General features: G+C 58.8%; 1 protein-coding gene across 1 annotated transcript; it reads right to left on the reverse strand.

Annotated features, from left to right (window-relative positions):
* Window positions 1-616: 616 nt before the first annotated feature.
* LOC140111102 (multifunctional procollagen lysine hydroxylase and glycosyltransferase LH3-like) lies at window positions 617-12,783 on the reverse strand. Its single transcript, XM_072132322.1, is given in 19 exon segments — window positions 617-1,080; window positions 1,169-1,294; window positions 4,185-4,331; window positions 4,542-4,646; window positions 4,729-4,794; window positions 5,434-5,547; window positions 7,654-7,795; window positions 7,870-7,995; window positions 8,084-8,188; window positions 8,270-8,391; window positions 8,473-8,604; window positions 8,909-9,010; window positions 9,086-9,150; window positions 9,153-9,182; window positions 10,309-10,372; window positions 10,636-10,748; window positions 10,829-10,992; window positions 12,410-12,546; window positions 12,629-12,783. Coding segments are annotated over 19 exon segments (2,127 nt in total). The 5' UTR covers window positions 12,740-12,783; the 3' UTR covers window positions 617-924.
* Between the last annotated feature and the right edge of the window lie 6,850 nt (window positions 12,784-19,633).

The following is a 19,633-nucleotide window of genomic DNA, read 5'->3' on the forward strand; positions in this document are numbered from 1 at the left end:
GAGTTACATCCTGTATTATACCCCAGAGCTGCACTCACTATTCTGCTGCTGGTGCAGTCACTGTGTACATACATGACATTACTTATCCTGTACTGATCCTGAGTTACATCCTGTATTATACTCCAGAGCTGCACTCACTATTCTGCTGCTGGTGCAGTCACTGTGTACATACATGACATTACTTATCCTGTACTGATCCTGAGTTACATCCTGTATTATACTCCAGAGCTGCACTCACTATTCTGCTGCTGGTGCAGTCACTGTGTACATACATGACATTACTTATCCTGTACTGATCCTGAGTTACATCCTGTATTATACTCTAGAGCTGCACTCACTATTCTGCTGCTGGTGCAGTCACTGTGTACATACATGACATTACTTATCCTGTACTGATCCTGAGTTACATCCTGTATTATACCCCAGAGCTGCACTCACTATTCTGCTGCTGGTGCAGTCACTGTGTACATACATGACATTACTTATCCTGTACTGATCCTGAGTTACATCCTGTATTATACTCCAGAGCTGCACTCACTATTCTGCTGCTGTCTCCTGACTGCACTGTGGTTGCAGCTTTGGATGTGACTGGAGTAGGAGACAATGTAGAGACAAAACCTTTACAGAAATATTTATTACACAAATCTCAATTTCTTATTAAAAATATTTCTATTAAAAAAAACAAGTTTCAGGCAGCGAATAATTTAAAGCGTTTTGTACAAAAGCGGCGAATGATTTATAAAGCGTCATCAGTGCCAGCGCCCTGATCCGTGACCTCTGCAGTGGCTCCGCCTCCCGCGGCTTTGGTCACGTGACCTGCGCCGTTGGCGGACGCCCTCCACTACGATGACTCCGCCTTGTAGAAGAGACGCCATGCTAGGTGTCAGCGCCCCTCAGTGTCCTCCTGGGGGGTTGGTCCTCGGGTCAGGGGTCCACAAATGACACCATGATGTACCGTGTCCCCCAGGTGGTGGGCAGCCCCTCGTGGTAATGTGTCAGCCGTCCCGGGTGGATCAAGGACCATCCCTTACGAGGAGACTCCACGCGGCAGTTGTAGCGGATGAATCTGCAGCCGCCGCCCTGTGGAGGGGGAGGAGCCGGGGGTTAGTGTCTGCGCGGGGCCACAATCCGGGGCCCACACTCACCCCACGTGACCAGCGCCACTCACCTCGTAGTCCACGCCTTTGCTGTTGAGGGCGATGTTGATGGTGAAGGTGGAGGAGTCGTGGTGCGGGCGCAGGAACGGCTGCTCGTCAGGACGGTACCGCACGATGAAGTTCAGCAGCGCCTTGGCCTAGGAGACAACAAAACTCCAATCATCTCTCAGGTGATAAAGAGAAGAGGCAGAATGGTTCCCATGTGCCGCAGTTACTTTGCTGTCCTCCTCAGTGTAGCCTCTCCCTGCAGCAGCTGCTCATGTCTGTGACCATCCTGAGTGTACACAAGAAATTCTACCGGCTGTAACTGCTAGAGGGGAGGGGCTGCTGCTTCCTGCTCACTCTGGAGGGAGGAGGTCATGTGATGCAGCTTCCTGCTCACTCTGGAGGGAGGAGGTCATGTGATGCTGCTTCCTGCTCTCTCTGGAGGGTGGAGGTCATGTGATGCTGCTTCCTGCTCACTCAGGAAGGAGGAGGTCATGTGATGCTGCTTCCTGCTCACTCTGGAAGGAGGAGGAGGTCATGTGATGCAGCTTCCTGCTCACTTTGGAAGGAGGAGGGGGAGGTCATGCGATGCCGCTTCCTGCTCTCTCTGGAGGGAGGAGGTCATGTGATGCAGCTTCCTGCTCACTCTGGAAGGAGGAGGGGGAGGTCATGTGATGCAGCTTCCTGCTCACTCTGGAAGGAGGAGGGGGAGGTCATGTGATGCAGCTTCCTGCTCACTCTGGAAGGAGGAGGGGGAGGTCATGTGATGCAGCTTCCTGCTCACTTTGGAAGGAGGAGGGGGAGGTCATGCGATGCCGCTTCCTGCTCTCTCTAGAGGGAGGAGGTCATGTGATGCAGCTTCCTGCTCACTCTGGAAGGAGGAGGGGGAGGTCATGTGATGCAGCTTCCTGCTCACTCTGGAAGGAGGAGGGGGAGGTCATGTGATGCAGCTTCCTGCTCACTCTGGAAGGAGGAGGGGGAGGTCATGCGATGCCGCTTCCTGCTCTCTCTGGAGGGAGGAGGTCATGTGATGCAGCTTCCTGCTCTCTCTGGAGGGAGGAGGTCATGTGATGCAGCTTCCTGCTCTCTCTGGAGGGAGGAGTTCATGTGATGCAGCTTCCTGCTCTCTCTGGAGGGAGGAGGTCATGTGATGCAGCTTCCTGCTCTCTCTGGAGGGAGGAGGTCATGTGATGCAGCTTCCTGCTCTCTCTGGAGGGAGGAGGTCATGTGATGCTGCTCCCTGCTCACACTGGAGGGAGGAGGGGGAGGTCATGTGATGCTATTTCCTGCTCACACTGGAGGGAGGAGGGGGAGGTCATGTGATGCTACCTCCTGCTCACTCTGGAGGGAGGAGGGGGAGGTCATGTGATGCTGCTTCCTGCTCACTCTGGAGGGAGGAGGTCATGTGATGCAGCTTCCTGCTCTCTCTGGAGGGAGGAGGTCATGTGATGCAGCTTCCTGCTCTCTCTGGAGGGAGGAGGTCATGTGATGCAGCTTCCTGCTCTCTCTGGAGGGAGGAGGTCATGTGATGCAGCTTCCTGCTCTCTCTGGAGGGAGGAGGTCATGTGATGCAGCTTCCTGCTCTCTCTGGAAGGAGGAGGTCATGTGATGCTGCTCCCTGCTCACACTGGAGGGAGGAGGGGGAGGTCATGTGATGCTACTTCCTGCTCACACTGGAGGGAGGAGGGGGAGGTCATGTGATGCTACCTCCTGCTCACTCTGGAGGGAGGAGGGGGAGGTCATGTGATGCTGCTTCCTGCTCACTCTGGAGGGAGGAGGTCATGTGATGCAGCTTCCTGCTCTCTCTGGAGGGAGGAGGTCATGCGATGCAGCTTCCTGCTCTCTCTGGAGGGAGGAGGTCATGTGATGCTGCTTCCTGCTCACACTGGAGGGAGGAGGGGGAGGTCATGTGATGCTACTTCCTGCTCACACTGGAGGGAGGAGGGGGAGGTCATGTGATGCAGCTTCCTGCTCTCTCTGGAGGGAGGAGGTCATGTGATGCTGCTTCCTGCTCTCTCTGGAGGGAGGAGGTCATGTGATGCTGCTTCCTGCTCTCTCTGGAGGGAGGAGGTCATGTGATGCTGCTTCCTGCTCTCTCTGGAGGGGGGAGGTCATGTGATGCTGCTTCCTGCTCTCTCTGGAAGGAGGAGGTCATGTGATGCTACTTCCTGCTCTCTCTGGAAGGAGGAGGTCATGTGATGCTACTTCCTGCTCACTCTGGAGGGAGGAGGGGGAGGTCATGTGATGCTGCTTCCTGCTCACTCTGGAGGGAGGAGGGGGAGGTCATGTATGTAGCCAGGAGAGCATTGTGTCCATAGACGTCTCCCTCCATTATTTTTTCAGTCCCTCTGCACCTCAGGCTTTGTCATACACTCCTCTTCACCCTTTGGTGCCTGGAAATCATCTTCACAGCAGAGAGGAGTTTACTCTTAGTGATCACACAGTACAGACTACGCTGCATTTCACTGCTGGTTTCTAATACTTACTACACTCTGCCAGACAGGTCACTATATATAGTTGCGCTCAGGATTTGCATACCCCAGCAGAATTGGATCTTTTTGGTTGTCATTAGGATTTATAAAGAGAACACACAGAAGTCTGAGTATAAACCACAAACCATGAATGGAAAAGAAAGGCTTTTGTGTCATCATTCATATTCTCTTACAAAAAAAAAAAAAAGCTACAAAATCCAAAATTGTGCGGGGGATGTAACCTCCTGACGTCCTGCATGTACTCACTATGCAGCGCTCCAGGGATTTACTTGTAGGAATCACTAGATAACGTAACGTCTCATAGAACTCTGCTTTAGGGCAAAGACAGGAAGTGGTAAATCTCCACCGCTTTGCTGCGGAGGAGGATTTATGACGAGTAGCTTCAGAACAGAAGATGCCACAAATCAGCAGAGAAATAGGAGCACAGTGTGAACGCCGTTCTGTTTGTTTTTAAAGGGGAATCGCGTAGGACAATTTGGTAGATATCATTGTGTAATCGGAGTTAACCCTTTAAGGGGGGGGTGATAGAGGGGGCAGGGGTTGGGGTTACCTTGGTGTAATATCCAGGGAACAGCTTCTCTGTGACAGGGGCCACATACTCCTTCAGTAACTTCAGCCATTGCTCCTGGTACCCGGCCTGCGTCATGTGGATGTCCACCGTGGGCACGTTCTCGTATCCACCCGCCAGACGCTTGTCCTGAGAGAAAAGATCCAGACAGGAGGAGGTTAATCATCGCTCCCCCCTCCCAAGTGTCCAGGAAACCTTTGGGGTCTATTCTACGTTTTAGAAAAGTTTAGTCTAAACTGCCCCACTGACAGGCGGCACATTGTCACCTGCAACAACCCCCCCGCCCGACAAGGTGGCACATTGTGGTCTACACCCCCCCGACAGGTGGCCTCTCCTCACCTCGTTCTTCCCTCCAGACCACTGACCAAAGTTTTCCATCTCCTCCACGAACTCGTCGCACATGACGTCCTTGAAGATGGGGAACCAGTAGACATCGGGGCAGGGCTGTGAGGAGGGACACGTCAGGTACTGCAGGACCCCCACACCTGGTCCTAATCCACCGCCCCCCCGGGAGGCTGCTCCTTACCTGCTCGAAATAATCCTCCTCAAAGATCCGGGAGTAGTTCTCATGGATATACTTCTCCTTCCAGTCCTGGAAACAGAAGATGGAGTCAAAGAACCGAGGAGGAGGAAAGAGAAATACAAGGGGGGGGGGGGGGGGGAGTATATAGGAGGAATATAGGGGAGGGGGGAATATAGGGGAGGGGGGTATATAGGAGAGGGGGTATATAGGAGAGGGGGTATATAGGAGGAATATAGGGGAGGGGGGTATATAGGGGGAATATAGGGGAGGGGGTATATAGGAGATGGGAGGAATATAGGGGAGGGGAGGTATATAGGGGAGGGGGTATATATGAGATGGGAGGAATATAGGGGAGGGGGGTATATAGGGGGAATATAGGGGAGGGGGTATATAGGAGATGGGAGGAATATAGGGGAGGGGAGGTATATAGGGGAGGGGGTATATATGAGATGGGAGGAATATAGGGGAGGGGGGTATATAGGGGAAGGGGGTATATAGGAGGAATATAGGGGAGGGAGGAATATAGGGGAGGGGGGTATATAGGAGAGGGGGGTATATAGGAGAGGGGGGTATATAGGAGAGGGGGGTATATAGGAGAGGGGGGTATATAGGAGAGGGGGGTATATAGGGGGAATATAGGGGAGGGAGGTATATAGGGGAGGGGGGTATATAGGAGATGGGAGGTATATAGGGGAGGGGGCTCCTTACCACTGGATTCTCATAGATCTGCCACAGGTCGTTGTGGAGGTGGGAGATGTTGTAGTTGGAGGTGGAGATCAGGCGACCAAACTCGTCCCGGTTACTGATGTGCAGGAAGACGCCCTGCCGGGAGGAAGAGGAGGGGAATGAGGCTCCGCCCTAATCACTCTCCCCCTAGTGAGGCGCAGAATGTTCCTGTACCACTGCTGCTTCATACTACACCACAGGGGGCGCTCACACTGCTGCCTCCATACTACACCACAGGGGGCGCTCACACTGCTGCTTCATACTACACCACAGGGGGCGCTCACACTGCTGCCTCCATACTACACCACAGGGGGCGCTCACACTGCTGCCTCCATACTACACCACAGGGGGCGCTCACACTGCTGCCTCCATACTACATCACAGGGGGCGCTCACACTGCTGCCTCCATACTACACCACAGGGGGCGCTCACACTGCTGCCTCCATACTACACCACAGGGGGCGCTCACACTGCTGCTTCATACTACACCACAGGGGGCGCTCACACTGCTGCTTCATACTACACCACAGGGGGCGCTCACACTGCTGCCTCCATACTACACCACAGGGGGCGCTCACACTGCTGCCTCCATACTACACCACAGGGGGCGCTCACACTGCTGCTTCATACTACACCACAGGGGGCGCTCACACTGCTGCTTCATACTACACCACAGGGGGCGCTCACACTGCTGCCTCCATACTACACCACAGGGGGCGCTCACACTGCTGCCTCCATACTACACCACAGGGGGCGCTCACACTGCTGCCTCCATACTACACCACAGGGGGCGCTCACACTGCTGCCTCCATACTACACCACAGGGGGCGCTCACACTGCTGCCTCCATACTACACCACAGGGGGCGCTCACACTGCTGCCTCCATACTACACCACAGGGGGCGCTCACACTGCTGCTTCATACTACACCACAGGGGGCGCTCACACTGCTGCCTCCATACTACACCACAGGGGGCGCTCACACTGCTGCCTCCATACTACACCACAGGGGGCGCTCACACTGCTGCCTCCATACTACACCACAGGGGGCGCTCACACTGCTGCCTCCATACTACACCACAGGGGGCGCTCACACTGCTGCCTCCATACTACACCACAGGGGGCGCTCACACTGCTGCCTCCATACTACACCACAGGGGGCGCTCACACTGCTGCCTCATACTACACCACAGGGGGCGCTCACACTGCTGCCTCCATACTACACCACATGGGGCGCTCACACTGCTGCCTCCATACTACACCACAGGGGGCGCTCACACTGCTGCCTCCATACTACACCACAGGGGGCGCTCACACTGCTGCCTCATACTACACCACAGGGGGCGCTCACACTGCTGCCTCATACTACACCACAGGGGGCGCTCACACTGCTGCTTCATACTACACCACAGGGGGCGCTCACACTGCTGCCTCCATACTACACCACAGGGGGCGCTCACACTGCTGCCTCATACTACACCACAGGGGGCGCTCACACTGCTGCCTCATACTACACCACAGGGGGCGCTCACACTGCTGCTTCATACTACACCACAGGGGGCGCTCACACTGCTGCTTCATACTACACCACAGGGGGCGCTCACACTGCTGCCTCCATACTACACCACAGGGGGCGCTCACACTGCTGCCTCCATACTACACCACAGGGGGCGCTCACACTGCTGCCTCATACTACACCACAGGGGGCGCTCACACTGCTGCCTCCATACTACACCACATGGGGCGCTCACACTGCTGCCTCCATACTACACCACAGGGGGCGCTCACACTGCTGCCTCCATACTACACCACAGGGGGCGCTCACACTGCTGCCTCATACTACACCACAGGGGGCGCTCACACTGCTGCCTCATACTACACCACAGGGGGCGCTCACACTGCTGCTTCATACTACACCACAGGGGGCGCTCACACTGCTGCTTCATACTACACCACAGGGGGCGCTCACACTGCTGCCTCCATACTACACCACAGGGGGCGCTCACACTGCTGCCTCATACTACACCACAGGGGGCGCTCACACTGCTGCTTCATACTACACCACAGGGGGCGCTCACACTGCTGCTTCATACTACACCACAGGGGGCGCTACCTCTCACATCCCGCCCACCACCACCCTGCTGTAGCGACACCTGGTGGCCCCCCTCCTGCGGGGTCCCCATCTTCCTCGCCCGTCACCCACCTTGTCCCGGACGCTCTTGCAGAACGACATGTCGGGGTCCACTCCTGACAACGTGAAGACGTTCCTGCGCGACAACTCACGACGGAGGGTCTCGCCCTTAACCAGGTAGGAATGGGCGATGTACGGGACGTTCCACACCCCACTGCAAGACACAGACGTGTGAGCTGACCCCGCCCTCCACCAGAGGCCCCGCCCACCACAGGGTGTTGTACTCACATCCTCTTCCCTTGCACAATGTCCACATAGTCCTCGGAGCGGGCGTAGTACCCCTCGGGGCTCAGCGCCCCCCAGAAGTTTGACCACAGCTTCCCGCTGCGAGACACCATGGGGGCGATGACTTTCCTGTAAGGACAAGGATTGGGGCGTCAGATAGAGGTAGGTATCACATTGGCCCCTCCCCCTACTGGTGGCCCCTCCCCCATGCACTGACCGGTTCTCTTGGATCAGCATGTACAGGGTGTCCGGGTTGGTCAGCACCACGTCGGCGTCCAGGCTGTAGTAGTAGTCACAGGTGTCGTCCTGCCGGCACAGGTCCCTGTACACACAATGCATCAGTCCCAGAGACTTGTGGGTGGAGCTATGAATAATGAGCACAGGCTCCACCCACATGACTTACATGCCCATGTCTCTGGCCTCGCCCTGGCTCAGCGCCTCCTCCGGACCCACCACCTTGACGCTGGGAAACTCCTCCTTGTGGCTGTCAAAGAAATTCTGGATGTGCTTCTCATGGTAGACCTCCTGCAGGGGCGGAGTCAGTGTAAGGTCACGTGATACAATGCCCCCGCCTCTGAGGAACTCCTGGAGGAGGAGCTTACTTACACTGTTATGGATGTAGATGGACAGGCGGTTTCGCGGGTAGTTCAATGCCGCCAGCCTCTCCAGGAACTGCGGCAGGAATGGGGTGGGCTGCTCGATGAAGACCCCCAGCAGCACCCGGGGAAGATCATCATCCTAAGGGGCAGAAGGCAAGGGTCAAGCTCTGCTGCACTGCATTCTGGGAGCAGCTGGGGGTGCACAGGGGGCGCTGCACTGCATTCTGGGGGTGCGCAGGGGGGGCGCTGCACTGCATTCTGGGAGCAGCTGAGGGGTGTACAGGAGGGGGTGCACAGGGGGCGCTGCACTGCATTCTGGGGGTGCACAGGGGGCGCTGCACTGCATTCTGGGGGTGCACAGGGGGCGCTGCACTGCATTCTGGGGGTGCGCAAGGGGGGCGCTGCACTGCATTCTGGGGGTGCACAGGGGGCGCTGCACTCACCTCCACCTGGGAGATGTCCAGCAGGTCCTGGTCGCACACCTCGCAGCCGCCCTCGTGGGTCCAGGCGTTGGGCACGTAGTTCCCCAGGTAGTTGAGCTGCAGCTGTAGAGGAGCAGGGTGAGAGGTGAGGAGGATTGTGGGTAACCCAGAGCGGGCAGCAGGGGGCAGCGCCAGTACCTTGGTGGGTCCGTTGCCGTGGATAACGACAGGGATGGTGTCATAGGCCACGTTCCGGGCCCGACCTTGTTCTTATCAAACTTCATGACGACCTCATCTGCGAGAGGAAGCGAGAACCTGAACCGGGCAGAACCCCCGAAACAACCACCACAGCACCTACCTCACCCCCCCCCCCCCCCCGACACAGCCACCTACCTCACACCCCCCCCCCCCGACACAGCCACCCTACCACCCCCGACCCCACAGACACCTACCCCGACCCCACAGACACCTACCTCACCCCCCCCGACACAGCCACCTACCTCACCCCCCCCGACACAGCCACCTACCTCCACCCCCCCCCGACACAGCCACCTACCTCACACCCCCCCCCCGACACAGCCACCTACCTCACACCCCCCCCCGACACAGCCACCTACCTCACACCCCCCCCGACACAGCCACCTCACACCCCCCCCCCCGACACAGCCACCTACCCCGACCCCACAGACACCTACCTCACCCCCCCGACACAGCCACCTACCACCCCCGACCCCACAGACACCTACCTCACCCCCCCGACACAGCACCTACCTCACCCCCCCGACACAGCCACCTACCACCCCCGACCCCACAGACACCTACCTCACCCCCCCGACACAGCCACCTACCACCCCCGACCCCACAGACACCTACCTCACCCCCCCGACACAGCCACCTACCCCGACCCCCCCCCGACACAGCCACCTACCTCACCCCCCCGACACAGCCACCTACCTCACCCCACAGCCACAACCTACCCCGACCCCACAGACACCTACCCCACAGCCACAACCTACCCCAGCCCCACAGCCACAACCTACCCCAGCCCCACAGCCACAACCTACCCCAGCCCCACAGCCACAACCTACCCCAGCCCACAGCCACAACCTACCCCAGCCCCACAGCCACAACCTACCCCAGCCCCACAGCCACAACCTACCCCAGCCCCACAGCCACAACCTACCCCAGCCCCACAGCCACAACCTACCCCAGCCCCACAGCCACAACCTACCCCAGCCCCACAGCCACAACCTACCCCAGCCCCACAGCCACAACCTACCCCAGCCCCACAGCCACAACCTACCCCAGCCCCACAGCCACAACCTACCTCAGCCCCACAGCCACAACCTACCTCAGCCCCACAGCCACAACCTACCTCAGCCCCACAGCCACAACCTACCTCCCCCCCCACAGACACCTACCGATGGCGCCATTCAGGTTCTGGAAAATCTTAGACTTGTGGTCCAGCCCGATGTTAAATCTCTCCTGAAAATGATAGGAAACGGGTCAGACATGGAGAGCGGCCCCCGGGGCAGAACAAGGGGCAGGCGGGGAGAGAGCGGGACCTCCCCGGGGCAGAACAAGGGGCGGGCGGGGAGAGAGCGGGACCTCCCCCGGGCAGAACAAGGGGCGGGCGGGCAGCGAGTGCCCCACGTCAGGTGGTAGGAGGTAAGTGTGTGCTCCCCCCATGAGGGTCCGGTAGGTAGTGTGAGGTAGGTATGTTCTCGGCTATGCCGGTATGTCCTCACCCTGAGCTCCTGGTCCAGGTAGACCTTGGTGTAGAACAATTGGTCGTCATCGTCGTCCTTGAACTTCCATAGTTGGGCGATGCGGTAGAGCTGCGGGGCGTAACCCATGAAGCCTGCGGGGCGAGAAAGCAGCGGGGTCACAGCAGTCACATGACTCTGGTGATCACATGACCACACACATGGCGGCACTCACCTCCGGAGTTCAGGAAGCGCTTGCCGGTGCTGACGGGCGGGTACTTGTCTGCCAGGGACCAGTCCGGCCAGCAGAAGCCCTCCGCAGAGAAGACCACCCGATGCTCAAACTGCTGGAACTTCCAGAGCAGCTCGATGGGGCTCCCGGCCAGGACCACGTCATAGCTGAGGGGAGAAGGGTCAGAAGGTCATGTGGTGCCCCAGCCCCGCCCACACCACATAACTGAGGGGAGAAGGGTCAGGAGGTCATGTGGTGCCCCAGCCCCGCCCCCACCACATAGCCGAGGGGGGAGAAGGGTCAGGAGGTCATGTGGTGCCCCAGCCCCGCCCCCACCACATAGCCGAGGGGGGAGAAGGGTCAGGAGGTCATGTGGTGCCCCAGCCCCGCCCCCACCACATAACTGAGGGGAGAAGGGTCAGGAGGTCATGTGGTGCCGCAGCCCCGCCCCCACCACATAACTGAGGGGAGAAGGGTCAGGAGGTCATGTGGTGCCGCAGCCCCGCCCCCACCACATAACTGAGGGGAGAAGGGTCAGGAGGTCATGTGGTGCCCCAGCCCCGCCCCCACCACATAACTGAGGGGAGAAGGGTCAGGAGGTCATGTGGTGCCCCAGCCCCGCCCCCACCACATAACTGAGGGGAGAAGGGTCAGGAGGTCATGTGGTGCCCCAGCCCCGCCCCCACCACATAACTGAGGGGAGAAGGGTCAGGAGGTCATGTGGTGCCCCAGCCCCGCCCCCACCACATAACTGAGGGGAGAAGGGTCAGGAGGTCATGTGGTGCCCCAGCCCCGCCCCCACCACATAGCCGAGGGGGGAGAAGGGTCAGGAGGTCATGTGGTGCCCCAGCCCCGCCCACACCACATAGCCGAGGGGAGAAGGGTCAGGAGGTCATGTGGTGCCCCAGCCCCGCCCCCACCACATAACTGAGGGGAGAAGGGTCAGGAGGTCATGTGGTGCCCCAGCTCCGCCCACACCACATAGCCGAGGGGGGAGAAGGGTCAGGAGGTCATGTGATGCCCCAGCCCCGCCCCCACCACAAAGCCGAGGGGGGACAAGGGTCAGGAGGTCATGTGGTGCCCCAGCCCCGCCCCCACCACATAACTGAGGGGAGAAGGGTCAGGAGGTCATGTGGTGCCCCAGCCCCGCCCACACCACATAGCCGAGGGGGGAGAAGGGTCAGGAGGTCATGTGATGCCCCAGCCCCGCCCCCACCACATAGCCGAGGGGGGAGAAGGGTCAGGAGGTCATGTGGTGCCCCAGCCCCGCCCCCACCACATAACTGAGGGGAGAAGGGTCAGGAGGTCATGTGGTGCCCCAGCCCCGCCCACACCACATAGCCGAGGGGGGAGAAGGGTCAGGAGGTCATGTGGTGCCCCAGCCCCGCCCACACCACATAGCCGAGGGGAGAAGGGTCAGGAGGTCATGTGGTGCCCCGCCCCCACCACAAAGCCGAGGGGAGAGATGGGTCAGGAGGTCATGTGGTGCCCCAGCCCCGCCCGCACCACATAGCAGAGGGGGGACATGGGTCAGGAGGTCATGCGATGCCCCAGCTCCGCCTCCTCCAATCGGCGGTCACTTACCTGTCAACAAACATGACGATCATGTCCTCTACCTCGTGATACTCCTCCAGCGCCTCCTTCAGCCAGCGCACCTTCTGCCCTCCACCCACCGTGCGCGCCACATCACCGCCCTTCCACTCCTGTCCCAGGCCAAGGGTCTGCGGGGAAAAGGGGCGGAGTCAGAGACCGCCACAAATATGTCAGAAGTCTGGGGGGAGGGGAAATATTAGGGGCTCTCACCTTCACCGTGTAGTTAAAGTGACGAGCGGTGCGCAGGAAGCGCTGGTAGCCCTCCGTGGCTTCCGTGGCCACCGTGATCACCACAAGCTTCTCTGCAAGATAAGAAAACATGGCGTGAGGAGGCGCCGAACCCCCGATATACCCAAAGAGGAGGTGCCGGACCCCCCTGACATACCCAAAGAGGAAGAGGAGGCGCCGGACCCCCCTGATATACACAAAGAGGAGGTGCCGGACCCCCCTGATATACCCAAAGAGGAGGTGCCGGACCCCCCTGATATACCCAAAGAGGAGGTGCCGGACCCCCCTTACATAACCAAAGAGGAAGAGGAGGCGACGGACCCCCCTGATATACCCAAAGAGGAGGCGCCGGACCCCCCTGATATACCCAAAGAGGAAGAGGAGACGCCGGACCCCCCTGACATACCCAAAGAGGAAGAGGAGGCGCCGGACCCCCCTGACATACCCAAAGAGGAAGAGGAGGCGCCGGACCCCCCTGATATACCCAAAGAGGAAGAGGAGACGCCGGACCCCCCTGACATACCCAAAGAGGAAGAGGAGGCGCCGGACCCCCCTGATATACACAAAGAGGAGGTGCCGGACCCCCCTGATATACCCAAAGAGGAGGTGCCGGACCCCCCTGATATACCCAAAGAGGAGGTGCCGGACCCCCCTTACATAACCAAAGAGGAAGAGGAGGCGACGGACCCCCCTGATATACCCAAAGAGGAGGCGCCGGACCCCCCTGATATACCCAAAGAGGAAGAGGAGACGCCGGACCCCCCTGACATACCCAAAGAGGAAGAGGAGGCGCCGGACCCCCCTGACATACCCAAAGAGGAAGAGGAGGCGCCGGACCCCCCTGATATACCCAAAGAGGAAGAGGAGACGCCGGACCCCCCTGACATACCCAAAGAGGAAGAGGAGGCGCCGGACCCCCCTGACATACCCAAAGAGGAAGAGGAGGCGCCGGACCCCCCTGACATACCCAAAGAGGAAGAGGAGGCGCCGGACCCCCCTGATATACCCAAAGAGGAAGAGGAGGCGCCGGACCCCCCTGACATACCCAAAGAGGAAGAGGAGGCGCCGGACCCCCCTGATATACCCAAAGAGGAGGCGCCGGACCCCCCTGATATACCCAAAGAGGAAGAGGAGACGCCGGACCCCCCTGACATACCCAAAGAGGAAGAGGAGGCGCCGGACCCCCCTGACATACCCAAAGAGGAAGAGGAGGCGCCGGACCCCCCTGATATACCCAAAGAGGAAGAGGAGACGCCGGACCCCCCCTGACATACCCAAAGAGGAAGAGGAGGCGCCGGACCCCCCTGACATACCCAAAGAGGAAGAGGAGGCGCCGGACCCCCCTGATATACCCAAAGAGGAAGAGGAGACGCCGGACCCCCCTGACATACCCAAAGAGGAAGAGGAGGCGCCGGACCCCCCTGATATACCCAAAGAGGAAGAGGAGGCGCCGGACCCCCCTGACATACCCAAAGAGGAAGAGGAGGCGCCGGACCCCCCTGATATACCCAAAGAGGAGGCGCCGGACCCCCCTGATATACCCAAAGAGGAAGAGGAGACGCCGGACCCCCCTGACATACCCAAAGAGGAAGAGGAGGCGCCGGACCCCCCTGACATACCCAAAGAGGAAGAGGAGGCGCCGGACCCCCCTGATATACCCAAAGAGGAGACGCCGGACCCCCCTGACATACCCAAAGAGGAAGAGGAGGCGCCGGACCCCCCTGATATACACAAAAGAGGAAGAGGAGGCGCCGGACCCCCCTGATATACCCAGAGAGGAAGAGGAGGTGCCGGACCCCCCTGACATACCCAAAGAGGAAGAGGAGGCGCCGGACCCCCCTGATATACCCAGAGAGGAAGAGGAGGCGCCGGACCCCCCTGACATACCCAAAGAGGAAGAGGAGGCGCCGGACCCCCCTGATATACACAAAGAGGAAGAGGAGGTGCCGGACCCCCCTGATATACCCAGAGAGGAAGAGGAGGCGCCGGACCCCCCTGATATACCCAGAGAGGAAGAGGAGGCTCCGGACCCCCCTGATATACCCAGAGAGGAAGAGGAGGCTCCGGACCCCCCTGATATACCCAGAGAGGAAGAGGAGGCGCCGGACCCCCCTGACATACCCAAAGAGAGGAAGAGGAGGCGCCGGACCCCCCTGATATACCCAGAGAGGAAGAGGAGGCGCCGGACCCCCCTGATATACCCAGAGAGGAAGAGGAGGCGCCGGACCCCCCTGATATACACAAAGAGGAGGTGCCGGATCCCCCTGATATACACAAAGAGGAGGTGCCGGACCCCCCTGATATACCCAAAGAGGAGGTGCCGGACCCCCCTGATATACCCAAAGAGGAGGTGCCGGACCCCCCTGATATACCCAAAGAGGAGGTGCCGGACCCCCCTGATATACCCAAAGAGGAAGAGGAGGCGCCGGACCCCCCTGACATACCCAAAGAGGAAGAGGAGGCGCCGGACCCCCCTGATATACACAAAGAGGAGGTGCCGGACCCCCCTGATATACACAAAGAGGAGGTGCCGGACCCCCCTGATATACCCAAAGAGGAGGTGCCGGACCCCCCTGTTATACCCAAAGAGGAAGAGGAGGCGCCGGACCCCCCTGATATACCCAAAGAGGAAGAGGAGGCGCCGGACCCCCCTACATACCCAAAGAGGAAGAGGAGGCGCCGGACCCCCCTGATATACCCAGAGAGGAAGCGGAGGCGCCGGACCCCCCTGATATACCCAGAGAGGAAGCGGAGGCGCCGGACCCCCCTGATATACCTAAAGAGGAAGAGGAGGCGCCGGACCCCCCCCCCCCCCCCGACATACCCAAAGAGAGGAAGAGGACGTGCCGGACCCCCCCCTACATACCCAAAGAGAGGAAGAGGAGGTGCCGGACACCCCCCCCCCGGCATACACAAAGAGAGGAAGAGGAGGCGCCGGACCCCCCCCCCCGACATACACAAAGAGAGGAAGAGGAGGTGCCGGACCACCCCCCCCGATATACCCATAGAGAGGAAAAGGAGGCGCCGGATCCCCCTGATATACCCAGAGAGGAAGAGGAGGCGCCGGATCCCCCTGATATACCCAGAGAGGAAGAGGAGGCGCTGGACCCCCCCCCCAACATACCCTAAGAGAGGAAGAGGAGGCGCCGGACCCCCCCCCCCCCGATATACCCATATAGAGGAAGAGGGGGCGCCGGACCCCCCCCCCCGATATACCCATAGAGAGGAAGAGGAGGTGCCGGACCCCCCCCCCCCCTTGATATACCCATAGAGAGGAAGAGGAGGCGCCGGATCCCCCTGATATACCCAGAGAGGAAGAGGAGGCGCCCAACCCCCCCCCCCCCAACATACCCTAAGAGAGGAAGAGGAGGCGCCCGACCCCCCCCCCCCCAACATACCCTAAGAGAGGAAGAGGCGCCCGACCCCCCCCCCCCCCCCCAACATACCCTAAGAGAGGAAGAGGAGGCGCCGGACCCCCCTACAGCTGGTATCAGAACATGAAATGAGAATAAACTTTTCCCAATTTCAGTCGATCAGGAACCAAAATTATTTTGATTTGCCAAATCTCAGAATAATGAGAGAATTTTCTCACTTCCTCTTGAAGTTTCTTTAGTATTTGGGCCGGTTCTGCTGACACATCTGTAGTTTTGCTGTAGGGGGAGGTCAGGACCTCGTTGTCCTCCTGGCTCCGGGTCATTGTCCTCCTGGACGACCCATCTGTGCCGGAGCCGGATGTCCGGAGATTCTCCCACACAATGTCCTGTCCTCATTATGTGATGGCCCCGGGCCCCCACAACATGATCCTGCCCCAGAAGCCTCCATGTACATGACATCATCACACGGGCCGTCCCATCGTAGTGTCTGAACCTATCAGAAGCCTCCATGTATATGACATCATCACACGGGCCGTCCCATCGTAGTGTCTGAACCTATCAGAAGCCTCCATGTACATGACATCATCACACGGGCCGTCCCATCGTAGTGTCTGAACCTATCAGAAGCCTCCATGTACATGACATCATCACACGGGCCGTCCCATCGTAGTGTCTGAACCTATCAGAAGCCTCCATGTATATGACATCATCACACGGGCCGGCCCATCGTAGTGTCTGCACCTATCAGAAGCCCCCATGTACATGACATCATCACACGGGCCGTCCCATCGTAGTGTCTGCACCTATCAGAAGCCTCCATGTACATGACATCATCACACGGGCCGTCCCATCGTAGTGTCTGAACCTATCAGAAGCCTCCATGTACATGACATCATCACACGGGCCGTCCCATCGTAGTGTCTGAACCTATCAGAAGCCCCCATGTACATGACATCATCACACGGGCCGTCCCATCGTAGTGTCTGCACCTATCAGAAGCCTCCATGTATATGACATCATCACACGGGCCGTCCCATCGTAGTGTCTGAACCTATCAGAAGCCTCCATGTACATGACATCATCACACGGGCCGTCCCATCGTAGTGTCTGAACCTATCAGAAGCCTCCATGTACATGACATCATCACACGGGCCGTCCCATCGTAGTGTCTGAACCTATCAGAAGCCTCCATGTATATGACATCATCACACGGGCCGTCCCATCGTAGTGTCTGAACCTATCAGAAGCCTCCATGTACATGACATCATCACACGGGCCGTCCCATCGTAGTGTCTGAACCTATCAGAAGCCTCCATGTACATGACATCATCACACGGGCCGTCCCATCGTAGTGTCTGAACCTATCAGAAGCCTCCATGTACATGACATCACAGGGGCCGTCCCATCGTAGTGTCTGCATCTATCAGAAGCCCCCATGTACATGACATCATCACACGGGCCGTCCCATCGTAGTGTCTGCACCTATCAGAAGCCTCCATGTATATGACATCATCACACGGGCCGTCCCATCGTAGTGTCTGAACCTATCAGAAGCCTCCATGTACATGACATCATCACACGGGCCGTCCCATCGTAGTGTCTGAACCTATCAGAAGCCTCCATGTACATGACATCATCACACGGGCCGTCCCATCGTAGTGTCTGAACCTATCAGAAGCCTCCATGTATATGACATCATCACACGGGCCGGCCCATCGTAGTGTCTGCACCTATCAGAAGCCTCCATGTACATGACATCATCACACGGGCCGGCCCATCGTAGTGTCTGCACCTATCAGAAGCCCCCATGTACATGACATCATCACACGGGCCGTCCCATCGTAGTGTCTGCACCTATCAGAAGCCCCCATGTACATGACATCATCACACGGGCCGTCCCATCGTAGTGTCTGAACCTATCAGAAGCCTCCATGTACATGACATCATCACACGGGCCGTCCCATCGTAGTGTCTGAACCTATCAGAAGCCTCCATGTATATGACATCATCACACGGGCCGTCCCATCGTAGTGTCTGCACCTATCAGAAGCCCCCATGTACATGACATCATCACACGGGCCGTCCCATCGTAGTGTCTGCACCTATCAGAAGCCTCCATGTACATGACATCACACGGGCCGTCCCATCGTAGTGTCTGAACCTATCAGAAGCCTCCATGTATATGACATCATCACACGGGCCGTCCCATCTCAGAGTCTGAACCTATCAGAAGCCTCCATGTACATGACATCATCACACGGGCCGTCCCATCGTAGTGTCTGCACCTATCAGAAGCCCCCATGTACATGACATCATCACACGGGCCGTCCCATCGTAGTGTCTGAACCTATCAGAAGCCCCCATGTACATGACATCATCACACGGGCCGTCCCATCGTAGTGTCTGCACCTATCAGAAGCCTCCATGTACATGACATCATCACACGGGCCGTCCCATCGTAGTGTCTGCACCTATCAGAAGCCTCCATGTACATGACATCATCACACGGGCCGTCCCATCGTAGTGTCTGCACCTATCAGAAGCCTCCATGTACATGACATCACACGGGCCGTCCCATCGTAGTGTCTGAACCTATCAGAAGCCTCCATGTATATGACATCATCACACGGGCCGTCCCATCGTAGTGTCTGCACCTATCAGAAGCCTCCATGTACATGACATCATCACACGGGCCGTCCCATCGTAGTGTCTGAACCTATCAGAAGCCCCCATGTACATGACATCATCACACGGGCCGTCCCATCGTAGTGTCTGATCCTATCAGAAGCCTCCATGTACATGACATCATCACAGGGGCCGTCCCATCTCAGAGTCTGGAAACTTCTGGCATTCGGTAAATATGAATCATTTTGGTTCCTAATTCTCCTGAAGAGGGAAAGATCTAGAATCCCATCACTTGTATACAGAGGAGGCGCGAGGCACCGGACGTGTCCACAGGGCGCACCCCCCCCCCCGGCCTCAGTACATAGGAGGAGGCGTGAGGCACCGGACGTGTCCACAGGGCGCACCCCTCCCCCCCCCCCGGCCTCAGTACATAGGAGGAGGTGCGAGGCACCGGACGTGTCCACAGGGCGCACCCCCCCCCCCAGCCTCAGTATATAGGAGGAGGCGCGAGGCACCGGACGTGTCCACAGGGCGCACCCCCCCCCCCCCCCCGGCCTCAGTACATAGGAGGAGGCGTGAGGCACCGGACGTGTCCACAGGGAGCACCCCCCCCCCCCCCGGCCTCAGTACATAGGAGGCGCGAGGCACCGGACGTGTCCACAGGGCGCACCCCCCCCCCCCAGCCTCAGTACATAGGAGGAGGCGCGAGGCACCGGATGTGTCCACAGGGCGCACCCCCCCCCCCTGGTCTCATTACATAGGAGGAGGCGCGAGGCACCGGACGTGTCCAGGGCGCACCCCCCCCTCCGGGCCTCAGTACATAGGAGGAGGCGCGAGGCACCGGACGTCTCATCACACCTGGACCTCCCACAATCCTCTGCTCTCACTATTATTACTAATGGACGTGGCGCTGCAGCTGCACAATGAGGGCTCAGTGTAACGGCCGGGGAGGAGGGGGAGCAGCTGCCGGATACTGGACACCACTGGA

This window comes from Engystomops pustulosus, unplaced genomic scaffold, assembly GCF_040894005.1.
Source record: "Engystomops pustulosus unplaced genomic scaffold, aEngPut4.maternal MAT_SCAFFOLD_383, whole genome shotgun sequence".
Taxonomy (NCBI): domain Eukaryota; kingdom Metazoa; phylum Chordata; class Amphibia; order Anura; family Leptodactylidae; genus Engystomops; species Engystomops pustulosus.